Below are 27478 nucleotides of genomic sequence, written 5' to 3' on the forward strand. Positions count from 1 at the left end.
AGAGACTGGAAACATTCAGTCCTAAAAGGGGTGTCTCTGTCAAATCCCTCCCTTCTGGGATCAGGGAACTGCAGAAGAGGAGACAAAAAGGTTATAGGTGCCAGTGGGGATGGAAGACATAAAAGAAACAAGGTGTAGAAACGACAGGACTGCGCACATGTGAATTCATAGAGACGGTGGCAGTGTGCATAGGGCCTGCACTACTCTAAATCAGATGGAGTCCGGGAGGTGAGAGGGGAAGTGGATCCCAGCCCCCAGCCCTAACACAGAAGTCATCCCCATTGAAAATCCCTCACAAAGAAAAAACTAGGTTTTTGTTTGCTTGATTGGTTGCTTTTTCCCCCCAATGGTGTGTACTAGATATTCAAACCACACTTAAGGGCAGACTCCATGGTTAGCAGTTGATGGCCAACACAAACTAACTCAACGGTGTGTGTGTGTGTCTCATAATGCTTTGCCTGGGCATATTCCCCCTACAGGTTTTTGCCTATAGTTTCTAGTTTTTGTTTTTATGAGATCTGTGTGTGTCTTTGTATCAATATGTATTTCTGTGATTTTTCTTTGCTCCTTTTTTTCTGTTTGTTTTGTCCTTTCTGGTTTGTTTTTATATCATTTTTATTATTTACTATTATTATTTTACATGTTTGTTGGTTTTCTAATGAGAGAGAGAGTGTTGTTTAGGATCAGTGGGGAGGTGTGGAGACCTGAGAGGAGCTAGGGGAGGAAGAACTATAATCAGAATATGCTGTAGGAAAAGTATCTATTTTCAATACAAAAAAAAAAAAAAACAAAAAAACCCTCGGTTTCTGTTCTTAGAAAAATGTCATAGTTTAATTATAAAAAAACAGTATCTTAATATTTTGCTACCATCATTGCTCAGCATATGAATAATCAAAGCAGTATTTCTCTGGACTATGTTGTATTAGAGTATTTAATCAGAAAAGTGGCCATTTGAGTTTGACTTAAGTTTCATTAAAAAAAAATCACTGAATAAAATTTAACTATAGAAAATGACAGCATATCTCTGTTATTTCAGACTGTATATGCATGTGAAGCTTGTGTTCCCAGCCTCAATTCTTATATATAAAGATCAAATATTGATCAATTCCAAAAAATTTTGAAGATATTTTACATTTGACAGTATCAAATATTCAGTCAAGATATAATTCTTCATTTAAAAATAAACTGCATTGATCTTAGTATATAAGTTGAATTTCCTCTTTGAAACATGGTAAAATCATATGTATACCAAAAGATTGTCTCAAATTAAATGTTTATGATTTATTATAAAAACTTCTAATTTTTTCATCCATGGATGGTTGAATACTTGGATGTAAAACCAGCAGAAAGAAAGGTAGAATTATTTATACTTTGAAGATCTAACTATGTAATGTTATTTTTCTTAGAACAAATTTTTCTCATGATCTTTAGAATTTACTCAACTCATAAATCACTCCTCAGGAAAACATCTGTCAGGGTCCCACATTCTGACATAAATGTGGAAGAGCCAAGTAGCCTCTTGCTTAAAGTGTTCCATCTCGTCAAGAAATTAGCATAGAGTGTGATCCTATAATGAATGCACACCACAGGGACATAGATCTCTCAGAAAGATGACATCACTGCATGTCGCTCCTTTGCTGTTGGTCCTTCTCCTTAGGGAAGGCAGATTGAGGAACTGTGGTGGAAAGAAAAGACAACAAAAAGGTAACATTGCTGAGTAAGTTTTAAAAGGCCTTCCCTTGTCACGGAATTGCAATTAAAAGGTCAATATTTTTATATAACATAATATGGAAGATAATGACATAAAAATGTAACCACTTAGGAAAATCTCACTAGTCCTCGGGGGGATCTCTAAAATATGGTTACCAGCATTCAAGAGTGATACCAATGCTAGAGAAAGGTCATGCGAGCAGAAGCAGGAAGGATGTGCCACTGCTTTGTATAGTCAAATATCTTTCAAGCTGAGGTTTGAGAAGTCAGTAAGGACCAATGATGAAGACCAAAGGATACGCATTACATCATAATGTCACACTGAGCAGATATGAAATGGTATAGCACTCTGGGTAGAGATGCAGCAGAAATACCAAATAAAAAGGAGCAAATCTAAATTTATTTGCATAAAAGCAAAGATTAGAAAAATATCACATTGAACAAAATACCACTTTAATTATTGAATAGGTTAATAATAAAGGTGAAATTTATATTTTAACCCAGAAACTGTTATGAGATGAATTACAAGTACTAACCATTTAAATTCTTGTAACAACTGGGTAAAACATACACATTTAAAAACACTGAGACACAGAATTTCAGCAAAGCACCAAATTATGTGCCATTTATAAGCAATAGAAGAGGATTCAACCCCAGCATTGGGCCCCAGAATCTTGCTTTTTGTGTTACATCTCTGCCTAGAGGCGGACAGGATTATCTCTAACCAGCATAAGGCATTATGATAGAAGTCTTTGCCTTTCGTTCTAATAAGGTTCCTAACATACTCTGGAGATTTCCTAGAGAGAAGACCTTGTTTAATAGTAATATTTGGTCTTAGTCTCAGTTCTTGACAATGAGTCCTCATAAGATCGCTGAAATCTCTGAACTCTAAGACTGTTTTACTTGCACACTAAGGAGATGATGAATGACTGGGGCCCCAAGACAAATGGCAAGCTGGAGAGAGCTCCGTGGTTGGTCAAAGTTTGATGTGGAGAGAGCTGGTGCCCCTGGAGAAGTGAATGCTGGGGCTCTGCACCACCCCCTTTCCTCTGCCCTCCATCTCCCTAGGCATTTCCCAGTTGGCTGTTTCCAAATTGTACCTTCTCCAGTAAACTAGTGAATCTAAGTGCGTTTACTTTTGTGTGTGAGCCATTTTAGTAAAGTGTTTGACCTAGGGAGGAAATTGTGGGAACCCCTATAATAGATATCTGGTTAGAATTAGGGCTTTGTGATCGGCAGCTGACACGTGAGCAGTCACTTGACATTCGGTTTTTAATCTCTGGTGACTGTGGGCGGTCAGTGGCAGAGCCGAGCTGAACCTTCAGAAAACCAGCTGAGATCTACGTTTTGACAAACTGTTTAATGGGATGCAGAAACAGCCCAAAGTGGGGTCTGGGAATGTTGGGAGTGAAAGGAAGCTCAGCTCCATAGACCGTAGAGGTCCTAGAATACTGCGCCCCCAGGAATCACTGGCATCTACTCAGTCAGAGTACATCATGGCTGAATGATAACAGAAATGCTGCTAAAGAAAATTCATCTTTCTATTGCCCAAGGGCTTCTCAATGTTTCAGTTCATCTCATGAGTTACTGAGGCTCCAATCCCAATGGATAACTCCAGTAAGATCTCTAGGCCTGTAAGAAATGTCCCCTTTCTCTCTTCTTACAGTTTCTGTAGGAGACATGGTTGGGTCTAGTGGGTCATACAGAGTGACATCTAACATAACGGATCCCATTGGAAAAGAGGGACCTTACTGCTGAACTTGTCTCAGGTCATTAGGTCAGTACAAACTATCATGTCAGGGACAGACGTCTTGTTGACACTCTTACCTTCCCATGTGTTTGGTGAACAGGTCAGAAATGGCTCGAAAAATTCTCTACTTGATGCTTCACTAAGGCTCTGATCATAATACCGGGAAATAGTAGCATGAGGCATCACTTCCTGGTGTAGCTATCACAAAGCAAATGGATTTCCTTCGCTGGGATACTGGGTCTATGTCTGACCCTCCATGGAAATGCAGAGAGGGGATGCAGCAGTAAAATACTTGCTTGTGCATTAGACCCTGGGTTTAAGTGCCACAGGGGAACATATCTACATGAAAAATCCTGAAACTGCAGATATGAACGATCTTCCCTTTCTCTTACAGATTTATAACTGATTTACCTTCATTTCACCTCATAGATTTGGGGCCTCTATTTTGAAAATGAGGTCAAAGGAAAAGACTCCTAATGATTTAGTTTACTGACAACTGGATGACGGCATTAACAACACATTGTTTTAGAGTTTTCTTTTAACTCTAGTTACAAGAATCGGTGACTTTTATAAGAGTTTAATGTTATAAGCCATCATAATCACATGGACCTGGAATTTCCTACTCTTTTCTGTTCTTTCATCTACTGGTCCATCTCATAATAAAAGCTCCCCGTTTAGCTGGCTCTTTGACCCTATTCACCTCTGGTACTCCTTTCTATCACTTCAAGGTTAGTCTAAGTAAAGTTCCCATATCAAGTATTATCTGCCAGTTGTTTTTCAGGAGAGATTTCCTCAGGCAAATTCCTGTGGTGAGGGTGGAAACACGTCTCTAACCTGACTGATGCTAATGTGTCAATGTGAGCTCCCCACATGGGTGCATGCGAGACGCTGAGCAAGAAAGAGCGAGGGCACAGCTCTGTCCACATTCCAGAGTGGAGTATCTCATTCGAAACATATTGCCTGTTTGCAGAGCTACATCAAAGCAGCTGCCTAAACTGTGCATTAAAAAATGCTTATATGTTTAATGGTCCAACCATCTTTTAAAAGGAAAGTGATACTTTATTGGGTAATAAAGTCATTTATTATGACATACTGCATAAAATAGAATCCTGTAGACCATGACAAATTGGTGAAGTTTAACCTTAAGTCATTATTATAGATCTAATAATAAATTTCATTTGTGAATAATACAAAATAGTTGAACATCTATACCTTTTGGAATAAAGACTTCAAATCTAGCGAACCAATTGGAGGGATGCTACTTTTCACCAGAAATTTATTTCTTTGTGTTCTACTATTTCCTATGTGAACTCCAAGAAGCACAGAACAAACAACCATCCACTTAGTATGTCCTCTACAAAGACACATTTCCAGTATGTCCCTTAAATTAATATAAAGTTGGTTTACAAAAGTTCCATAAAAAATCTCGGCGAGAACTGTTGACCTCAGGAAGGTGATGTTCTAGGCCAAAGAAGGAAGAGAACAGTGATTTTCCTTGACTGAAACCACACAGCTGTTTAACTCTCTTCCCCCACTGAAGAGTCAGTGAAACACACTATGACTTCAAATGCTGATTAGAGATTTCTTGGAGCTCTCTTTCCACCCCCAGGCACACACTTAGCCTAATGGTCTTTCAGTAGAGTGAGACTGTGACCCTTAAAGACGGAAGAAACCTGGGTGACTCCAACCCATGTTCCAGGAACCACATAAAAGTGGGAATCTAAAGTCTACTTTGCTATAATCTAATTTAGGTGGAAAATACTTTGAGTTCTTATACTGCTAAACAGTAAATAAACTTCTAAGTCTGGATGAACTCATGCATTTGCTGTCTGTGCTTCAATTGCTTTCTTTTAATGTACTCAATATATCAGAAAAGTATGACTGGACTCATCTGTCTGAATCTCAAGCAACTGAAGACATATAAATAACATGATATGGACTCTGCAGGTTGTATTTACATATTTAGGGATAAACACATATGCAAACATATGTATGTAACAACAATTAAAGAAAATGAGACCATGCAATTGAATGAGAGTGAGGGTGTGGAGGGGACATATGAGATGGGTTAGGGGAGGGAAGGGAAAGAAGAAATGATGAGATTATACTAATCTCAAAAAAAAAAAAAGAAGAAGAAAAAGAAGAATCAAAACTTAGATTCCTGGGAGGAATGGCGGGATACTGATTTAGACTTAGTGGACAGATTTTCAATTACTAGTAAGCCCCTTGTCACTAGAAAATAGGTTAACATGGTCAAAAATGTTTAACACACACCATCAACACTAAAAAGACCATTGTCTTTCATTTCATCCACTAAGCATGAACTTGGTTCAGAACAAATAAATGACTTCTTGAAAGACCAAAAATGAGTTGAATTCAGCAATGATCTCTTAATTCAATGTCTGATATACTCTGCAATTGATAACAGTTCACCTCAGTGATTAGCAAGGGTCTGCCAGTAACATCTGCTCAGTGATGTTTTTCTTCTGCAACCTGAAGTTACAGCGATGTGTGAGAGACTCATAGGAAACCTAAGACTCCACACTACCTCAACCCAGCAGTCACACCAGTACTATCAAGAGCTAGAACAACTCTGATAAAGAGACTAGTTATTTATAATTAGTTAGTTTTCTGAAGAAGAAGAAACAGAAATGAGTAGATTCAAAAGAGTTTTTATCTTTAGATGATTATTCATTTTGTCATGCATTTTATCCGTTCAAGCAATATTTATTGCTAAGTTTGTGTTTAGTATCTACTGTAGGGCTGTGCACATAGCGCAAATAATAGTGAGCAAGATGAGGAAAAAAATAAAAACAAAAAAGCAAGTGACTAGAATACCTTCAATGCATTGGAAATGTTAGTGAAGTGGCTAAGCTGATGAGAACTGGGAGAATGGCCCTATTCTGGGCAGGGTCACAGGAACTGTTCCTCTCTAGATAATAATAGTAATAAAAAGGACACCCACATGGGAAGCAGAAAGATGAGCAATAAAGGCCCGTAAAAGGTTGTGGTGCAGGGACAGGTTAGGGATTTTGTTGTTCCATCTGCAGCCTATGTCCTCATTACCATGGTGTTGCATGACAAGTTTGAACTATTTTCCCTGTAGATAAAGTGAAGACAAATGGAAGTGAGCCCAAATGGCGCAGGCGATTTTACCACACAACAACAGAGTAGCCCCTGCAACAAGGAATGTCGAGGTGCTAAGCCAGTCAATTCATTCATTCTAAATGCACGGAGAAAATGATGTTCAGGTGAGTGGTAAGCAAGACTCAGCTTCCGGAAAGCAGTTAAATTATATTCTGTTCCGAGGTAAAGGATCTACAAGTACAGCAACATCTGGTATACCTTACCCACGGACAAAAATTACCCTAGTATTAAAGTCCAATGTACCCATTACTGCTAAATTAGTCAAATGAAAAAGGAATGTTATGTAAATTCTGAGGTATATTTTATTAGTGTGATCTATAGACATAGCAATGATATCATATTTATTGTATGTAGAATAGATCTACACACATACATATATAGCATTCACATAATGATCAAGACTTTACCAAAGAGTTATAGAATTTACTGAAGAATTAGGTAGCAATTTACTCTAAGGAAAATGTGTGTGTCTATAAGTATAAAGACACAGGGCCATCTGAGATTAAAGGTTATGGATAAGGTCCCTACTGTCCCAGCTTTGTGGCCAGACACCTATATGGCCAAGGCTCCTAAGGTCTACCTCACTCCAAATGTCACACTTCTCTCAAAAGGTGGGCTGCTTGCCATAAGCCTATTTAGTGAGGAAACAAGAAGAGACTTGTGCACATACAAAACACAGGCTAAGCCTGATAAATGTTAGTGCTCTTATCCTCCAGCATATATTTTTTCTAATAGGGAAGCAGCATTTACAGCATAGGGGATACAGTCATTCAGAACATATTTGCCTCTTTTATCCGGATGTTTATGGCCTTTGTTCACAAGAAAGATAAGGGTAAGACAAAGAAAGAATTTACAAAGCTCTTCAAGTGTAGGGCTCAGGATGAAGACCTGTGTCTAATTGTTCTGTGCCTAGAGCTGTCCTGATTTAACTATTTAGATTCATTGTACTTTCCATGCATTTCCTTCAGCTCACACACACCTGTGCCCCAACACAGCAAATCACAGTTAATCACATGTCTTAGATTAATGTACAAAATAACGCACAATTAATTGGGGGGAAATTGTTAACTGGTGAACAAGTCTTGCTCCTAATCCTCCATGCACAGGCCCCACACCAACTGAAATGTCACTGAAAGTTCATGGGCCATGCTCTGCAGATCAGTGTGGACCAAAGAACTGATTCCGTTAAAACTCTCGTCACTGCACTGCTAGTACATCATTCTTTTACCACAAAGAGTGAAATACACACACAGGAGTGTGTATGAACAGAAATGACACTTTAGCCAATAACAGAGCAATCTCAGCCGATACAAATGATCTTTGCCATACTTCTTACATGAATAAACATTAAAGACATTAGATAAATACTTAGACAAGAGTACGCATCTATTTTGAGGATATGTAGTAGGTAAGTGAAACAGAGGTATAATAAGACAAAAAGAAACTATATAAAAATGTTAAAATATAATTTCTGAGTTATTCACTTTCCTAAATTTTCTACATTTAAAAAAATCACTGCACATTTTAAGACGTCCATCTCAATTTGTTACTGAATCTAATATAAAATGCTAATGTTTTGTTTGTAAACATATATTCCAAAATATAACCTATATAACGTTAGTCATATGAATATTTTCAGGACTGACTGGCTGATATTGGACAACCAGAAGACTTAAGGGAGTCTTTGAAGATGAACATACCTTTCTAAAATAATAACATCTTAAAATTTAAAACTAATTATAAATCACATTTAGACAATTCTACTGTATCTTTAGTTATGCAGACAAATAATCTCTATAATGCACATTGATTGAGATATTCAACACAAAATGTAAGGAGCAGGCTCAATTCAATTAAATGTTCAATGCAACAATATACTTCAACAGATGTCTTATACTGGCAAACTATGATTTAAAAAAATTACTGTTAAAAATTTAAATTCTTTTAAAGTTGACAGCAACAAACTTCAACATGACCTCCGCAAAGCTAGCTCCTTGAACCTGAGGAACTACAGAATTTCTCTCTACCACTCGCTCCCCATCCCCATTACTTGTTTCTGTATTGGAACAGACTTTGTATCTAGCTATCTCATATAATCCTGATGCCAAATCTGGCAATAAACAACACATGCATGAAACCATACAAAGCTTCACTGTTTATATTAAAGTAACTGATGAAGAAAGGTGTTTCATAACATACATCACTAATCGTGCTAACTTTGCTTCCTTTTCTCTCTGGAAGAAAGGTACACATAAAACCCAGTAGTGTAGATGTGTCTGGTAGTGTTCAACTACCTGACCTTGAAATAAACAGCCACTCTCTTCCCTCTTCTATTTATTCAGGGTTGGAATAGGGAAAAATAATTATTTTCCTGAAAAGGTTGCCTCAACCTCAGGCATCTTTATATCCCAAGGGTAATATTTTCATTCCATTTTTAATGGAACAAATTTCTAATCTGAATATGTATTCAGAAATGATTGAGGCAGTGTAGCGTCAACACAGCACACTGCCATCAAGTGTCAGTCCCACGGCAGAGACCCCAGTGAGCCAGAGCACAGCGGCAGAACAGAGAGGCACCAGACTGGCTTCCTTTGGATTTCAAAGATGTGAAAGGCCAGGCTTCAGATTTCTAAGAACATCTTCTAAAAGGCCTTCTCCAGAGCCTAGAATTGTGATAAGCATTCTCATCCACAGTGCTATGAGGAATGCCCAAAATAACAGTCATTCCTGGTACAATTACACTAGACCCTACATTATTGTGTCCTTAGAGGAACATACACTTTGGAGTGCTGTCCACCCAGGATGCCAAAACTGGTACCAAGATTTCACTTCACAGCTCCTCACACTTAATAAAATGAAGTTGTGTGGTAGGCCGCCCCGTTATCTGACTTAGGATTATTTTCATAATAAAAACTAGGAAAAAAAAACAGATCTCCTCGAGTATATTTTATGTTCAAAATTTTCCTGAGATTTTGTTTGATGTCCTGTGTGAAGATCTTGTGATTACATAAGGAAGAACAGTAAACAGTCTTCTATTTTATAAAAACCCACCAACCATTATGTTTTACTTTATCGTTTTTCAAAAGATGGAAATCATTTCTTTGTTCCAGAAAAAAAGGATTACCAGGCTCAGTGATGACAGAGAACGGTGCCTAAACAAAGACAGTGCCACCATCTGCCTGGCAATTGCACAGTGAGACAAATAAACTGGCAATCAGCTGCCTTCCTACCGAAGTCTGCCAGCTTCAGCTCCCCCGTGTCACTGATGAGAAGGTTTTGTGGTTTCAGGTCTCTGTGCAGGATATACCGCTGGTGGATGTACGACAGCCCTCGCAGCAACTGGAATAAAAACAACTGGAAAGACAGAGGGGAGACGAGAGTTAGAACCCAAATTCAGATAAATGCCACTTCATAATACAGTCTGACAAATACATCAGTGAGAATGGGCAACCACCTCTGGACTTCCTACCAATTATTAAGCAATATGTGCAATGTTAGCATATCAATCATCATTTCATTATTAATTCATTAGGAAGTAAGTCAGAGAATTTCTAAAACATCATGGTGTCAATCAAGATACTTCCTCAGCCACGGAGCTCTATAATCTATGAACTATGACAGAGAATATGGAAGATAAGGTGATTACAGTCTTACAGTATCAATCTCTCTAGACTAAAATGATGTCTAAGAGAGCAAAGTAATCTCTAACATTATAAAAGATAAGAACTTTATATTACTATTTATTCTTATTTGATTCTGTAGAAATGGCATGAGCAAGGCATCCACGGGTCTACCATTCACACACTTTAAGGAATGGAAAGATAAGATGACTCGAGACAGTGAAGACAAGACAGTCATGTCCAGCTACCAGCAAATGGTGATACAAACGGCTGTGGAGGTTGCTATTGCCTGAAGACACATGTGCACCTTCACTAATTGCAGAGCTGACCTTGCCTAGCAGAGCAATAGTTTGGGTGTGACAAATATTTACAAAATGACTAGAGGACTTCGCTTTGGCGTTTACATCAAGCGAATGCTTCTATTTTAGTAACTGGAGAATAATTTACTCGTTATCCAAAGCCCCGCTTTCGGGGAAGTTAACTTCAAATAATTTGCTTGCCAAAGTCACTCTCATTGACCTAGTATTTAAGCAATCAATCTCCCAAAACAAAAACAAAACAAATATATTTTACATTTATGCACCAACTATATCCTGCTCATAAATCCAACTAGTAACAAAAGGCTGTGCCAAGGAAATCCAACATGAGTTAAAAGAACGAAGCTGGAACCACTCTGAAATAGTCAAGTGGAAATGATTAGCAGCTCCTGGAGGGCTGGGAGCTGGCATTCCTGGAATGTTCCCACTAACCAGGGCTACAAAAGCCAAGCACACTTGTCTTCTGACATAACATGTAGCAATGACAGTACAATTAGTTCACCTCAAACATATTTATAAGTGGTAAATATGCATGGGAAAGAGAAGGCCTTGGTTCACTGTTTCCAGAGCGCAAGTAGACAGACGTGAGCATCTATTCTGAGACAGGATAGATGGAAATTCTGCCTTAAAGACTCCAGAAAACAAACATCTTTCCAGAATTTGCCTCCTCTTAATTCTTCCTACGTAGAAGATGGAAAGGCTGAACACTAGCATCACCCTAACTTCTAACCCTCTTTATCCTGGCACTTAACCAAGCCGTATGATTTCTATGACATTCCTAGTTCTTCAGTTCAGAAGGAAGAGGAGTAGGTGAATTAAAATGCATTAAGAGACACATGGAAATAGAAGCATATACTAAAATTAAGAAATAAATCTCTTGTTTAGAAAAATTTGGCATTGCCCAAGATGCTGGCTATTGTTTAGAACCTATAGGACCAAGGATTTGGCTGTTTAACCATGTCAATGTTTTCAACCTGATAGGAACAGCAGAAAGTATGCACTACCATTATCCCCATCACGGTGATAAGTGTAAGACCCAGGGCACAAACCAAGATTGCTTGATTGCAAAGCTGACACTCTTCCCTAACCTGTACAGGAACTAGAGACGAGGATCACCGTGTGTAGGCATGTTGACATAGAAGCTGCTTCCTCAACCTGATGGCATAGCATATGAACATCCAAGAACACGCCCTGGGAACCCAAGGAACTGAACTCTAGTTTCAGCCAGGTGCTCCGTCAGTAAGATTTTTTTATTCCTGACTCTAAGTAATCTTGCCACACCATAGTCAGAGGCATGCTGCTTTTCAACTCTGTACCCAGTCCCTGCTGCCTTCCCTGACTTCCTTTCTGTCCCCTTGCAGCCCTTCTGCTCTGGATAAAACATTCCTACTCTATGTCTCCACTTTAGTTTCTGAGCACATCACACAGAATTTACCCCAGCTCGCACAAATGGTATCCCTTATACCTCATCATAAACCAGACACACAGTTGGCACTTCTGTATCACTAATGATATTACCAAATGGATTAGAGACATCTGGATAAAGACAGATAAAAAAGATCACAGATAGGAAATCCAGGAATAGGATGCTCAAACAGCTAAGAACAAAAGTGGGTAGATTATGGAGGAGCAAATACCCTTCGTAACTAGAAAAAATATAGAATCCTGCTAATCCAGAAGCTACGCAACTAGGATATCATGCTTGAAGAAGATTAAAATCGGTATTAGAGATGGATGAGAACACATACTCAGCTATAAATGCACAAAAGCTCTAAACTTTGGGGGCTAACAGGACCCCCAAAGTACATAAAATGAATACAAGGCAAATCTCTACACTGCCAGGTACCATCATGCAAAGAGAGACTGACAGTTACATAAACAGCTCCTTGTCCCATAAGAGACCTTCACACCACAGTTCACACTCATTATCCTGAAGGTACAAGAAAGGAAAGATCTAGCAGCTGAACAGTAACAGACCTGACTCTGCCACTATGCGAAGATTAGCCTGTGAGAAGGAAACAACTCAGGAAATCTACCACTCTGAAAACGGAGCGGGGGATCAGGCTATGTATTCCCCGGTGTCAGAAACTGAACTAATAATGTGATAAACTGTTGCTTTTCTGAGGCGCAAACTTGAGGCCATGGCCATGAGTGTTACATAAATCCAGAACAAAGAAAAGAAGATAGTGTACGAAACTGTAAAATCTCCACAACAGTATCATAAAGGAGTCAAGATGACAACAGCAAACTCCACCAAAGCTTGGGTGTGCTAGCGCGTATTCTGCAATCCCTGCGCACGGACTGACGCAGGAGGATGGCAAGTTCCAGGCCAGCCTGAGCTATATACTGAGACATGACAAAGAAACAAATGACAACAAGGAAGGTAAGAGGAGAAGGGTTGCAGGGAGGGGAGGGCTGGGAAGGGAAAAAGGGGGAAGGTGAGCAGAGAAAGAGGGAAGAAAAGGAGAAAGGGCAAGGGTGAACGTGTGTATTTTACCAATAGCATCTGACAGTGGCTAACAGTCTATGCTCTGGTAAGCAGGGTGGGAGACACTAAGAACTCCACCCCTTGGTGAGCTACATAGAGCATCCTACGTGGTACTCCAGTAAGACTGGAGAACTCGGTTATGGGAAGTTTCTCCTTATGCAAACTAGGAAAGGACCTAACATTCTCATCTGAGTTTCCGGGAACACCACATCTCTCAGATGTTACATAAACCTTAACAGAATTAAGCTGTCACTTGACCTTCTACAAAACAACAGAGGATGTGGAGGGGAAAGGACCACCAGAGTGGCCCCACGGGCCAAGAGGAAGGATCAGATTAGCTTGGTTATTAAAATGAGCAAATGCCGGAGGAACCCCACAACATGAAAAAGAAAGGATAAAGGCTTACTTCTAAGATAGCTCCAACTCTGTTACATGTATTATTTTAACCCCTGTGATCTCAAAGTCTGTGTTTCTGATAAAGACCTGCCAACAGGGCAAGTCCGAAGCAAGCCTCCTCTGAGTTCACACGATGCTTGTGAACTTGCATCGCATCACGCTGTTGATAATGTAGTGAGCTGCACTTCTGACGCTTACTATAGCGTGGCCGAGCAACCAGACACCCAAGTAACTAATGTGCTATCATTATTAAAGGAATTCAACTTCATAAAAGATCCAATCAGCATAGAATAAACTAAAGGTTCCCAAGCTTCCCATTTTGTTCTATTCAAAAGTCTTTCTAGAAATAAATAATATGGCAGCAGGCAGGAGACTGCTAGATGGTATTAGGAATCACATTCCTAGCTGATTCCCAGCTCTCTACTGCAGTGTACAGGAGGCCTCCCCAAGAACACTCGGTCATGGAATATCCTACTTAATCCTTCTGCAAAGACTCTTCCACACCCATCCACACACTCTCTGAAGGTTTATGCCCCAGTATGAGTACATTCAATTTCTGTAACTGAAATACCTGGAGACAGCCCTTCCACAATGAACCAATGAGCAGGGATGCTCTGACAGGAACAGACCTCTAGCCCCCAAACCTTGCAGGGAACTGTTCACATTCTCAGTGCCGTGGCATATCCTTACTAAAAATACCCGCTTTTTGTTCTTTATCAATGCAACACTTACTAACATATATAAACACCTTGCTTTATAAGTACAAGAAAAGGGAGATTAAAATTCAGTAAATTTCATTTACAAGTGCCCTAATACTTTATTTCTTTTTGAAATGTGTCAAACAAGTTTTCAAAGCGAAAAAAGCAGGCATTTTAATCATAACTTTGAAAGTGAGCTGGTAAAGGTACACATTGTTGAACTTAATATGCTGTATTTGTTCCTCAGACATATCAGAGATACAGCAACAAGCTTTTTAAGTAATCCCTGGCACCAGAGTCTAAAATGTAACTTCAGATGCACTGTGCCTTACAATCTAGACTCATTGGGTTCTGTGAATGGTCAGAAATACAAGCATTCTTTAATATACAAGATTCTCCTTAATACAGGATTAAGCACGGAGAACATTTTGCAGATTTCCAAGGCATAAAAAATTCCCTTTAAGGAGTTTTGGGTCTCGGGGATTATATAGGACTTTCAAATCCTATATAAGAGCTATTGGCAACAGTGCACATCCCATGGCATGCCAGTAGTTTCCTACAAAGAAAACTAACCTATGTCGCTGTCGTCTGGAGGCTGTTAAATATTTCTCCTTCTTAGGTTTCTCAGTTTAAGAAGGACTGCTATAGTCTTGCATGGATACCTTTAACAGACACTTGAACCACTAAATTATATCATTTCACAACTCTATGAATAACAATGGAACAGGCACTAGGAAAAATGGACTGTAATATTAACCACTTACTGAGACCTTGTTATGGTGTGCATTGTTCTAGGTGTTGCTACATATCCATCTTTCTAGAAAAATAACTAGAAACACTGACAAAATATTCTAATACTTGCATCAGATAATACTTTTCTCGTAAAGCTAGCTCTTCAATGGGAAGTCTCTACAGAATGATTCATTATGACTCATTCCACTTAATTAAGCTTCAAAGACTCTAATATAAATATTGAGTCCTAATTTTCAATATAATATATTCAATCATGTCTAAGTAGTTTTACTTTACAAAGTGTCATTGCAATTTGATGTGTCAGATTTTCAGCAATAGCAAGAAGGTGATACAAGGATAACAAATAGGATGGAATTTTCTTAGAAACTAGCTTTTCAACAAGGGACGTTGCTAGCTACTCTGTGACAGTCCTTGAAAGTCTTTAACGCATTGTTCAGACAGTAAAGTACACAGGGATCCATGGCCGTGAATTGGACCACATGGATGCATTTTCTGCATTGCACTCAACATCCAGCTGGCAGGAAACATGCATGGCAGAAGAAACTAACCACACTTCCACCTTCTTGGATTTCTCTATTCTGTACTGCTTTGTTATATTCCAATACCATCTTGAGAAAGACAGATAACATGTTTCAGAATCCCTAGATAATATCAAAATTAGTTGACAGTTCTAAGATACTGAAACACTAATAAGTTTTGTTTTCTAACGTTAGCAGCTTTCTGAACAGGAATATACGGTTTTTTTGTTTTTGTTTTTTGTTTTTTTTTTTTTTTTTAAGTGAGACTTTGAGGTATAGGGCCAGCTATTGTGGGAAGAACTGTTTTCATTTGATTTGAAAGTTGGGCTCATCAGATCATCTGTCTTCCATCACAACTCAATCTAATGGGGGACACCAAGCAAGATAATGCTCTTGGATGGAAATGCCCAGAGTGAGCAGGTTGAAGCTGCAAGATCTAGAACTAGGAGACTCCCAGGGGATCAAATTTGTTTGCAAGATAGATCTGTTTTCTGTAAAGTTCTATGAAAGCAGACCTGACAGAATAAATAGGCTTCCAGGAGCTACAAGGCTGTATTTGATAAAAATGCGCAGAAAACCATGGGTCTTTATTAGGGTTTCTATTACTGTAACTGAATATAATGACAAAAAGCAACTTGGGGAGGTCAGGATATTTCAGTTAACTGAAACAGTAGCATACCACAATTCATCATGAAGGGAAATCAAAGCAAAAACTCCAAGTAGAAACATGGAGAAACGCTCACATATGGCCTGCTCAGTCTGCTTTCTCACACAGTCCAGGGGGCACCTGCCTAGGAAGCAACACCATCCATAGTAGGCTGGACCCTCCAATATCAATCTTTAATCAAGGAGTTGGACAGGCTTGCCTATCGGCCAACTTTAGGGAAAAATTTTCTCAGTTGAGCTATGTTCCCAAAAGACTGCAGCTTGTTTCAAGTTCACATAAAACTGACCAAACACAAGGATTCTTTAATGAATTGATAATGATCCCACACTTAAAAACTTAGTAGAAATTCTTTTCCACACAATGAAAATGAACAAGCACTTACATTTCAATGATTTTTGTGTGTATACCATCTTAGAGACTAAATCAGCATGAAATATCTTGATATGAATCGAGAAGGGTAATATAAACTTGTTTAAGAAAGAGATAAAAATACAGCCTGGAAGACTAACAAATAATGAATCAAGCCTAAAAGTCTTGGAGAATATTCATCAAAGGAAGCTGCACGGCAGAGAAAAATAATTCCAAATGAAATGTAATAATTAAAATTGTGAGTTTGGGTTTATATAACCAATGAGCTTCTTTCAATAACCTCCCAGAGGCATGTGAAACAAGAGAAACTTACATAATGAAGAGATAATACCTATGGGCATTCCTGGCTTGTCACACAAAAGCCATGCTTAGCCAAGACAATCAAAAAAGTGCTGAATACTGAATCCGGTGTGCAACTCCACTGTACCTGCTGGTTTCCCTGACGAACACCTTGTCCTTTTTGATAAACAAAACACTAGTGCACTGTGTTCTGTCCATTGCGGGATGCAGAGAGGCGGGAACATAAAACACTAGTGCACTGTGCTCCATCCATTGCAGATGCAGAGGCGGGAACATAAAACACCAGTGCACTGTGCTCCGTCCATCGCGGATGCAGAGGCGGGAACATAAAACACTAGTGCACTGTGCTCCGTCCGTCGCGGGATGCAGAGAGGCAGACAGGATAAACTGGATAAAGTCTGAATCCCAGGATGACAGCTCCCCTATTCCCAATGGGAACTTCCATTTGGCTGCTACTGCCTTATAACTACACATAACGTCAGCGACTGCATCCTACCGTGCTTTAAGTTTGAGTTTTAGAACACTGTAACTGAAGAATGTACTATTTAATTAGCTGGCCTTGATTTCTCTATCAGACCCAAGTGGATAACAAGTATATCAACAAATGATTCAATTGAATGTTGGCCTCACATGTTAATCATAAAATTTACTTCTTAGCCGCCCCTTGCATGTCTAATACACTATGGATTGATATGCACAATTTTATTATAACTTTATTTTCTATCAATCCTTTAATTTCTAAATAGGGAGTATAATTTCTTTCTACAAAAATAGTACAAAAGTGTTCAGGAAATTCCCGGGTAAGCACTAATAATGTATGTAGAATTTTCTAAAAAACACTAGGGATGATGAAAAATATATTTCCCAACGTATAGAATTAGGAAAAGCTCTATAATATTCCTGGCAATGCATCAGAAGGTGTCATTACTAGGTCAATGAGAGCTCTAATGAAGACTGTGGAGAAAATCAGGTGCCATTTGGTTTCCTCTCTAAGCATCAGAGAGTCTCATTTAGGAATCAATTCTCAGTGCCATCTGTATAAGACAATCTTAATTTGGCATAACATTATTTTATCCGTTATACACCTGCTTGTTCTCTGAACTACAGAAGAAAGGTAGCCACTGTTCACCACAATAAACTTCATATTTTAGCTGAAATGAAAGCCAGGAGCTAGTTTTTATACCAAGAGGATTGCAGATACTTCAGGGAATAGGGCAGGGAGTTCAAAATTACTCTGGACATTTTCAGTTACTTTTTTTAAGACAGGAAATATAACTTTGTAAAGAATCATCTAGAAAGGTCATTATATCACAGAAATGGAAATACATTACTTGAAACACAGGAAGATTCAATCTCATCATGATAATAAGATACCATCATCTATATGTATGTCTGCCGGCTAGAGACAGCATCAATTAATCTTTTCTTTTTTTCCATGAACCTTAATTTCCAGTCTCTCAGGCTTATAAATTTTTAAATACATGAAACCAGAATAAAAGGAGACATTTAAACTGTTTCAGTTGTTTAAAAAATTCAATGGCCAATCTATAACTCACTAATAGATATAAGATCATAAACTGAGACGAGTTTTGTGTGTGACTCAAACATGACCAAACTCTAATATGCTGTAAGGTAGCTAGTATTTAAAATGTGGAAAAATATGTGGTCTCCAAGAAAGCTAAGAAGTTCCCACATGCCAATTTCCGTGCTGTAGAAATGGGTTGCTATGTCTTTAATCATCATAAATATTTATAATAAGGCCCTGTCCTCAGGCTTTAACATCAGGTTTAAAATCGTCCTCTTGGTAACTAATTGCTGAAATTACTCATTTTTCAAAAATGTATATAATGCTTAGAAATGAACTGTTAGTTAAGAGTTAACATTTGTTTCAGAATGCCATATTAATAACAGATACATTCTGCAGGCGATTTAAGTAGCAGTACGGTTTGGGCAATTTAGTTAATACTGACTAATTTTCTTGAGCTTATTCCAGTACTTACCAGGAATGCTACAGAGGAAAAAAATAAAACTTCCACAAATTTTTCGCCTAAAATTAGTACCAAATGAACTTAAAATATTTCAGATGCTCCTGCAGAGTTGGAGGGCACAGGACGGTCCAGATGCCCCTCCTTTTTCTCTGTTCCCCCACAACACATTATGGTTGTGGTACCTGAAATTCTGCCCAAATCAAACAAAGAAAAATCCCCTCAATTCACAAGTGTATTGACTCTATCTATCAGTTATATTATTGGCATGTATGTTTATGGGGGATGGCAAGTGTGATACTATGTGTTTGAGAGCTTGCTCTCTCCTTACACCACGGTGGTCCTAGACATGGAACTCAGGTGCCTGGGCTTGGTAGCAAGTGCTTTTGCCCATGGAGCCATTTCCCTATCCTGACGTTGACATTTTATAACAAACAAATATGTAAGAAGTGAAAACAAAGAGAGTATGTAAATTTAAGATAAATATCTAAAACGTTTCTACTCATTGTCAAGCTGCAAACCGAGAAATCTGTATGCAAAAGAATTTGATCATTCCACTTCTCTTTTTTTTAACCATAATACATACTGAGCACTATCTTCTGATCATTTGAGGACATCTGACATGTTGAGCCAAACACTGAGCATTAGATGAGTTAAAAAGACACAGCCTTTCAGTACTTTGATTTAAATATTTTACTGTTATTATTACATGCAAACTGTATGTGAATGTGAGAACATGTTCGTTACAGCAGGGGTGTGGAAGACAAGGTTTGGAGTGTGTGCTGTCCTTCCATTCCAGGATACTGGGACTCTAAGTAGGTCATCAAGCCTGTGGCCGACAAGTTCTTTGACTCACTGAACCATCTTAACAGTCCAGGACATATTCTTTAAAGATAATAACGTTTCACCTCATTTTCAAATCTTCTAAAAATGTAGAACTCTTTCGGTGTCTTGGTTTTAGTTCAAATGATTTCCTTTTAATCAATCTCCAACACAGCATTATGAACAGTTGTTATCTTAGTAAATATTATTATTATGATTTTCATTTTGTGTTCATAGACTTAAGTGACAATAAATATTACCACATGAAAGAATATGTTAATACATTGAACGGAAATACCAATGGGAGATCTGTCACCATGCCATTGTCAGACATCTCTGAGACTAATTTCACGTGCAGTGTAAATCCTAACTGTAACCCTGGAGGAGTGACTTGTCTCTTAGTAAACAGTGAGGAAAAGCCAACATATAAATAGGTGAATGGCCTCCCAAGGAAATCCAGCTGTCAGCATCCATGGTCTGCATGTCATATGCCAGAACACAGCGCATTCAAACTCACTGTGTTCAGTTTCTAATGTTTTGTGACTTCAGAGAAGAGAACATTATTTTCAATACAAAAATGGGAATAAGATTATATAACCAATTGTTAATAAAGTCATAATACAGCTATCAACAGTAATTTAATGTATTAATTTTGGACCGCAGGGAAATAAACATTCAACAAAGAACTAAGGTCCTTTAACAAATGTCTCAATCTCAGTAGCTGTGATGTTTATTTTCTATGAAATGTGGGATCCAAATGGATCACATCTCTGTGGTGCTGGCATTATCCTGGGCACGACTACAGTTTACCCTCATTCTTCACCTGATGGTCAGGATGTAGTGCCAGGTTGCAAATAATTTTGCATCAAAAATTTCAAACTGTTACTCCACCACCACCCACCATCTTCCTTTGCTGGTGTGGTTCTTTCTTCCTTCTTTTTTTTTTTCTATTTGAAACTGATGTTTTATTTTAGCACAATGTTGAAAATGTTGAAAACATTAATTATACAAATCAATAAACCTCTGCATTTTAGCCAGTTTTTTCTCATCTTTAGCTTTTTATGAAAACATCCTTTAAACCAAGACTAAAAACTCAAGAAGAGCAGAATACAGTAAACATCTAAAGAAAAAACAAAGTATATATCTTTTTTGCTAAAACTTGAGCAAATACTCTCAGCTTATATATCACAAACACTCATTTAACTCAGTTACTGAAATTATCATGTAAATTATTGTATAAAAGATATTATACAAAAGTGACCAGAAAGTACAGAAAATAATCAAATGTTTTTATAGTAAAACTATTTAACATTAAAACACTATTAATTCCACCAACTAAAATAACGACTAGTTCTTTTTAATTTGATGTCCTACATACATAAGGTTTTTTAAAAAACTTTCAAATGATCATAGAGATGTTCGTCTTGAACTCAAAACTCCACATGAAGAATGTGAACCCTTGGTCCTCACAACCCTTTTCCTACCTTCACATTCTCTGGATGGAGTCCTCCAGGGTGCTTGTCCATGTACTGACATAAATCAGTGTGCTGGAAAAAAGTGGAAATGTATTAATATCCCTCTCGCTATAGCTCAACGGATCAATATTTTTCTACTTCAAAGTCACCGTTACCTCCTAGACAAAACAAACAGAGGACAAGTGAATGGATTTTTTTAGTGTATGCAATTGCATGCTCCACCACTCCCCATTTTAACCATAATAGAACATCTCTCGGTTTATGTCAAACATGTATGCATTAAAACAAACATATGTTTATCGTTTGTTGAGTGTCAATTTCCTCATTGACTATATATCCTGATGCATAACAAAGCTCTAATCACAAGTTTTTCACAAATGAATTTAAGTTCTTATTTACTTTAGTTGAAAACACTCGAAACCACATGACAGTGAAATTAAAAACTGGAATTTTCACATGTATACAAACAAATATTTTTTAGTTTTCAAGAACTGACTATATTTAAATACAAGTTATAAATTAACAAAAACATAAAGTAAAACTTTAAAAAGACAATTGTTCATTAAAGCACTAAGATAATAAGCAGTTATGTTTCAAGTATGAGATGTTAGCACGCCAATAACAGTACCTCTCCCTACCTCACTCGTGTTTATATGGGGAATAGCACAAAGCTTTCTCAAAGCACCAGTTTTCTCAACAGTTTGCTCTCTTACTGTAAGGCATCACCTAACTTACAAGACAAAACGTGTGCTCAAGTGATTCTGTGTCCGTTTGGCTTGGGTGACTGAAGGTCTGCAGGTTTTATAAAGCATTCAAGGATCTTGCTGTAACCATCATATCCACAATTCAGATTTGTGACTGGGATTTGAGTGGACATCAGACGGCAACCGCTTACGACACACGGCAGAGTAGCCTCGCCCGTCATGCTGAGCTTCTGTTGCCCATATGATGCCCTGCACTTAGGTTAGTCACCGAAAGAATGAAATGGAAAGAATGAAGTGGCTGTGGACAGGAGAGCCGAGCACCACAACAGAGTGCAGAGCATCCTGTCACGGCACCCTGTAAGGACCACCAGTTCAGCACGGGGCAGAAGGTCCTCCAGACAACTCAGAAAGCCTGCGGGAGAAATCAGTTCTGAGAAAGCTGAGCCCATCCAAAGACAGATGACAGTAGGCAGAGGAGCAGGTCGATATGCGTTCTTACAGCACTGTCTTCTATCTCGAACCACACAGGGGGTCAAGGATCAGTCAAACTCCGTGCTATTGGAACTACTTAATTTGGAAATTATGATCTATGAGATCCAGACAGCTGACACAGAGGACATAAACATACAGAGTCATACATACATATAAGATAAGCTCATTAAAACAAACTCAAAATATAACTACAGTGGGTCCATGGGGCTTTTCAGGAATAACTACATGAAAGTTTTATTTCAAGCATTTAGGACACTGAGGGATTTATCTTGATCTAAAACTGAAGGCTTTTATTATTTACTTTCTCATTCTTTCAAATGTAGCTAAGCTAACATCAACTTCAGAAAGGAGCAAATAAGTACTTAGGAACATTTGCTTTTTGCAGAACAAATAAAACTGTATACGAAAACTTTTAACCTATCAGGTTATGCATACAGTGTGTGTGCGCGTGTGTGTGTGTGCATGTGTGTGTGTGTGTGGTATAAGATCCAAGGGATAAAAATGATATCAAAGTGGCTTAATATTTAACACACAACAAGCAGAGTGATGCACAGAAGATGCGTCCAGTCACACTGACGGCGCCTGCTGTGGTTGGATGTGCTTTCAGAGTTCTTTTTCACCAAAGGACTCGTATGTTAGAAGTTTGCTTCAAAGGACATGGTTCTAGGCTGTTGAGATTTCAGAGGGGTGGAGGCGAGGGGGAGGTCATCAAGCCATTGTGGCTGTGTCACTGGAAGGGATAAAAATAGCTCTTGAAGGAGGGCCCTGAGTAGATCTGCAAAAGAGATTTGGGGTTGGTTTTTTTTTTTTTTTCCATTTTGTTTGAGATAGGATCTCACCATGTAGCCTACACTGGATTTGAGTTAGAAATTCTCTAAAGTGATAGAATTACAAACATATGCCATCGTATCAGAATGATAGCAAGCTGTTATAGGAGACCAAATTCCTTATGGCTTTCAGACTTGTTCTGTGATCTTTCTTCTCAAATACACACTACTCTGGTCCCATCTGTCAGGATGCACTCCAGCCAGAGGAGTCCTAACCAGAGCAGCACTGCCCTATTAGTAGTTGCCGCCCCTGAAAGAATGAGATGAAAAACCCGTTTTCTGAGTAACACAAAGAAGTGAATCAATCAACCTTGGAAAATCTGACTTCTTTTAATGTAGAAGATTTGGCCAAGATATAATCAACACCGAGAATCAGAAAAGGGGACCTCCGTGTGATGGCAGTCTTTGATATTCCTACTTCACTAGGACATGACCAACGTGAGGCAAGCTTGGACTATACAGCAAGACTGTCTCTGAAAATGAAGGAGGAATATGATGTGTCAGAGATGCACGATTTTAAAATACAGTACGGCTGTAGCACAGCCGACCAACTACTACAAACACCATTTATTCAGATATTTGACATCTAGATAATAATTAACTTTTTTTTTTTCTAAAACCAGTAAATTACTACATTTCATTCTGTAAGAAAAGAGAACTAGCCGGACTATGGTGCACTCCTTTAATCTCAGCACAGGCAGATCTCTGTGGGTTCAAGTCCAGCCTGGTCTACAAGAGCAGGACAGGCTTAAAAACTTCAGGGAAACCCTGTGTGTATTGTGGGGGGGGGGGGGGCTGAGAGAGAAATGAGAACTAAAGAGCCAAATTCAGGTGACTTTGGTGCAGAGTCCTTCAGACTTTAAAGTAAGCTAAGCAAATTACTACAAGACACAGAAACTTCCTGCTTCCCAACCAGTCTCTTAAAGGGTGGGGTCGATCCAGACAGAGGTAAGGGAGGGGAACTAAACCTGACAGTCACAGACACACTGCAGTCCCACAAATTACCATACCAGGTAGCAGGACTCAATTCTGAGCTGACAGACCAACAAAGCAAGCTCAAACAGGAAAAACATTAGGAATGAAGGAAGAGCTAAGTATCTGCTAATATGATCCAAACCAAAAAGGAAAGGGGTGGGGTGTTGGTGGTGCTAAAAAACTCTTAGGGCATCACATACAGGACACATGGTGATTCTGTATTAAAAATATAACAAAGGGTTTGCTCTAATATTGTTTAACTGTTGTGGAATTTTTATGACTTCTCAATTGTTTTCATCTGTTCAAAAATAAAGTATCTGTGAATGTTGTTTAAAATGAAAAAAAAAAAAGACAGGAGAAATAAAACATAGTAAAAATGAAGCAAAAAGTCCTGATTCTCAGGGAATGCAGATGACCTGTTTATGTCTGCCCTGTAACCCAGCATCATGAAATGCAGGAGAGGTTTTTCCAGATACAAGTTCTTAGGAAATGAGATCTTTTTAAGCCAAGCCTTTAAACTTACTTTATACTTTAAACAATATATCTTTGGTATGTTGAAAAAGCCCATATTTCCTTACACACAGGACACAGAAACACAGTCTGTGGGCATGTGTTCATGGACATCACCCACCCACACACACACACACAGGCCACACAACCTCTCACTGTCACACCTCTTCCTCTGTGTGATGATGTGATCAGCACACCTACCTCAGACTTCTGTTTGTGAGAACAGTGAGCAAACACCCACACTGGTTCCAGAGTGCCAGTGCACAATAGATAATATTAGTGATGAGGATGGTCGTGAAGTTCTGTCTTGTGTTTAAATTAGGGAGGGACATTTGGAAGGATTGAAACAAAACATGAGAATAAAAATCTAGTGAGAAGGAAAAAAAGCTACTCTTATGGGGTAGCCTTTCACGATTACGTGTGACGCTGGTCTGCACACACGTCCTCTTCCACACTATCCTGCTCTCCATGCTCAAGCACTCCGAGTGACCCAGTGTATACTCCATGGATCTTAGATTGTTCTGAGTGATCAAGATCAAGAAAGTGAAGAATCTTGAGTCCATGAGGGGCAAGCAGGACTGCCAGACCAGACTCTGCTGTCCAGTATAGCATTTGTGTTTCACAAACAGTTCTACCGACACTAAGACTTGTTTATTTCCCCCTTCCTATTTCCCAAGATTCCTTCCCATTACTGTAGTCTAACCCCCCCCCCTTTTTTTCCTAAATGGAGCATTCTGCCTAGGGCTGAATCAGATGTAGCAAGATTACAAATTTCATTAAATCTTCCATTAACTTCTTTCATCAGCTCTGGGTCGTGTGGCCTTTATGTTTTGGACTGCTGTGGAAATCAGGGGCTAAATAATGACATCCCCAGTTGCTTCTCAGTGCTTCCATCTTTCTGTTGAATCAGAACTCAGATTTGAGCAGGAGTTTCTGTGGCCAGTGGCACACTGACACTCTCAGGTCCACTCTCAGATCCTCCGGCCTGCTCTCTGGCAATGTCTTCCAAATTAAAGGGGCACTTGGAGCACAGCTCCCTGCTGACTGTCCCTCAAGAACTCAGACCTCTGCAGTCTCCGGAGCTGTCTGCACTGGGATCTCTTCCTCCCTCCCCTCGCTCTCCCCCTTCCCAGTCACATTCGCCACATCACTGCTGCTCATCTTCACGACAATGCCATTCAGAAGGACTAACAGATGCTTCTGTCTGACAGGTCTATATTTGATGCCTAGGAACTTCAAATCAATCTTCAAGGGAGTGGGTGGTTCCACGTGTGGTGAGATTGATAAACCGCAAAGAAAAACAGAGGAAGTGAAGACTTTGGCTCTAAAGATCTAGTCCCCACCTAGCTATCTTTGCCTCCCTTACTGCTGACTGCTCCGCGAACATTTCTAGGAGAAGGAATCTGAGACAAGAGCTGAAATGAGAACCCAATGAAGACTAAATGTTCACAACAAAAGCATCTGTAAGATATGGAATCTGCTGGTCATCCTGTCAGAATTTCTTTATGGCTGGATCAAACTAGAAGGCAGGAGAGAACTTGTGCTTTATAAAATGCAAGGTATGGAGAGACCACAGAAAATGAAAGGGCTTCACCCCATAAACTCTCTGGCAAAGTAGAGTCTTGGTCAATTTAAGCCACATGCAGACTTTCAAGTCACAATGACTGCCATCAGTCATATGCTGGTCAGTCATGAGGCCTAGCTCACAAGACGTGAATGAAAAACCACAGCATGGTAACATTAAAACATATCCACGTAAGAACAGCTCTTAAGAAAGAGAACCAGGAGAAAGAGAGAGAAGAAAAGGGGGGTGAGTGAGAGAAGGGAAGGGGAACAACACAGGGGAAGACAGTCAAGGGCTAGACACTCCACAGTCTGTTTTTTTCCAGTTTCTATTCCTTTGTCTTTTTAAATCTGTCCTGGCTCAAGGGACAGAAAGCAAAGCGCGTTCACAGAACACTGCTGAGAAAGCTAGTGGAGCTCTGGCAGCCTCAGACACGAAGATTTGCCCGTTCTCCACTGGCACAAATGATTCTCTTCAATTGTGAAGCTTGGCCCAGCATTCATTATGGATTTATGGATCTTTTTATCCTAGCTTATTCTTCATGAATTCAGGTTTCAGTGGTTGGCTCCAAATAATCAAAGTTCCTACTCAAAAGTCCTCAAGTGCTTCAGGGTAATTTTGCTTTTGAATGTCCTGGGCTTACAGAAGGGACTTCCCTCATTAGATGAACAAAGCCCCTTCCCAAGTGTACATGTCTGTCTCTGTTCACTTGCAATCTTAAGTATTTGTCAGCAAATTCGGGCGCTCACTGGAAGCACTGCCAAAAGACGGGACTGAAAATAGCATAGTCCTAATTTTAAGCATCTAGGCTAAAAATAAAGATCCCAGAGCGGATAACCAATGGAACCCATCATTTTGAAATTACATTAAGAAAAGCTTCCATAGCATTTACAGTGTTGATTTAACTTTCCACTTGACAGAGAGAGGAAAGTCAGCATACTCACACTTAGTAAAACTCTATAACAGTGAGAAGAAAAACAATCTGTGTCGAAAGCATAAGAATATGGAGGAATTAGAGGGGTTAAAAACTAATTCAGAATTTCTGTGTTCTTAATACATGGATTAATTTTGTGTTTAATCACCAAAGCTCAGTCATAACTCTATTATGAAATTAATGACATATAACATGAACAAAATTCATTGAAGCATATAGGAACTAATGGCTAAGATAGATAAACTAAGGCATCAAAATGTAAGGCCCTCTTCTCCCTCACTAACCTTGGAGTGTTTGAAAACTTTATTACACAACCAAGTTTGATTCTAGGCACCTTCTCTTCATCCAGGCAAAAGAACCATTATAGAGAACCTTTAAATGGTAATCTTGATTATACGAGATCAAGACACTGCAAATAAAAACACCGTAATTTTCTAAAGGAAAAGAGCTATTATTA

The 27478-nt window shown here is 38.9% G+C and overlaps 1 protein-coding gene across 5 annotated transcripts in view; it reads right to left on the reverse strand.

The window, feature by feature from the left end:
• Cdk14 (cyclin dependent kinase 14) overlaps window positions 1–27478 on the reverse strand; it is a 617691-nt gene that overhangs the window by 241616 nt on the left and 348597 nt on the right. For all 5 annotated transcript variants that reach the window (XM_057758883.1, XM_057758884.1, XM_057758887.1 and 2 more), the window contains 2 exons: window positions 21025–21087; window positions 9838–9961 (listed from right to left, as the gene is read on the reverse strand). In XM_057758883.1, coding sequence (XP_057614866.1) covers window positions 9838–9961; window positions 21025–21087 — 187 coding nt within the window. The remainder of the gene's footprint in view (window positions 1–9837; window positions 9962–21024; window positions 21088–27478) is intronic.

Source organism: Chionomys nivalis, chromosome 26 (genome assembly GCF_950005125.1).
Source record: "Chionomys nivalis chromosome 26, mChiNiv1.1, whole genome shotgun sequence".
In the NCBI taxonomy this organism is placed as follows: domain Eukaryota; kingdom Metazoa; phylum Chordata; class Mammalia; order Rodentia; family Cricetidae; genus Chionomys; species Chionomys nivalis.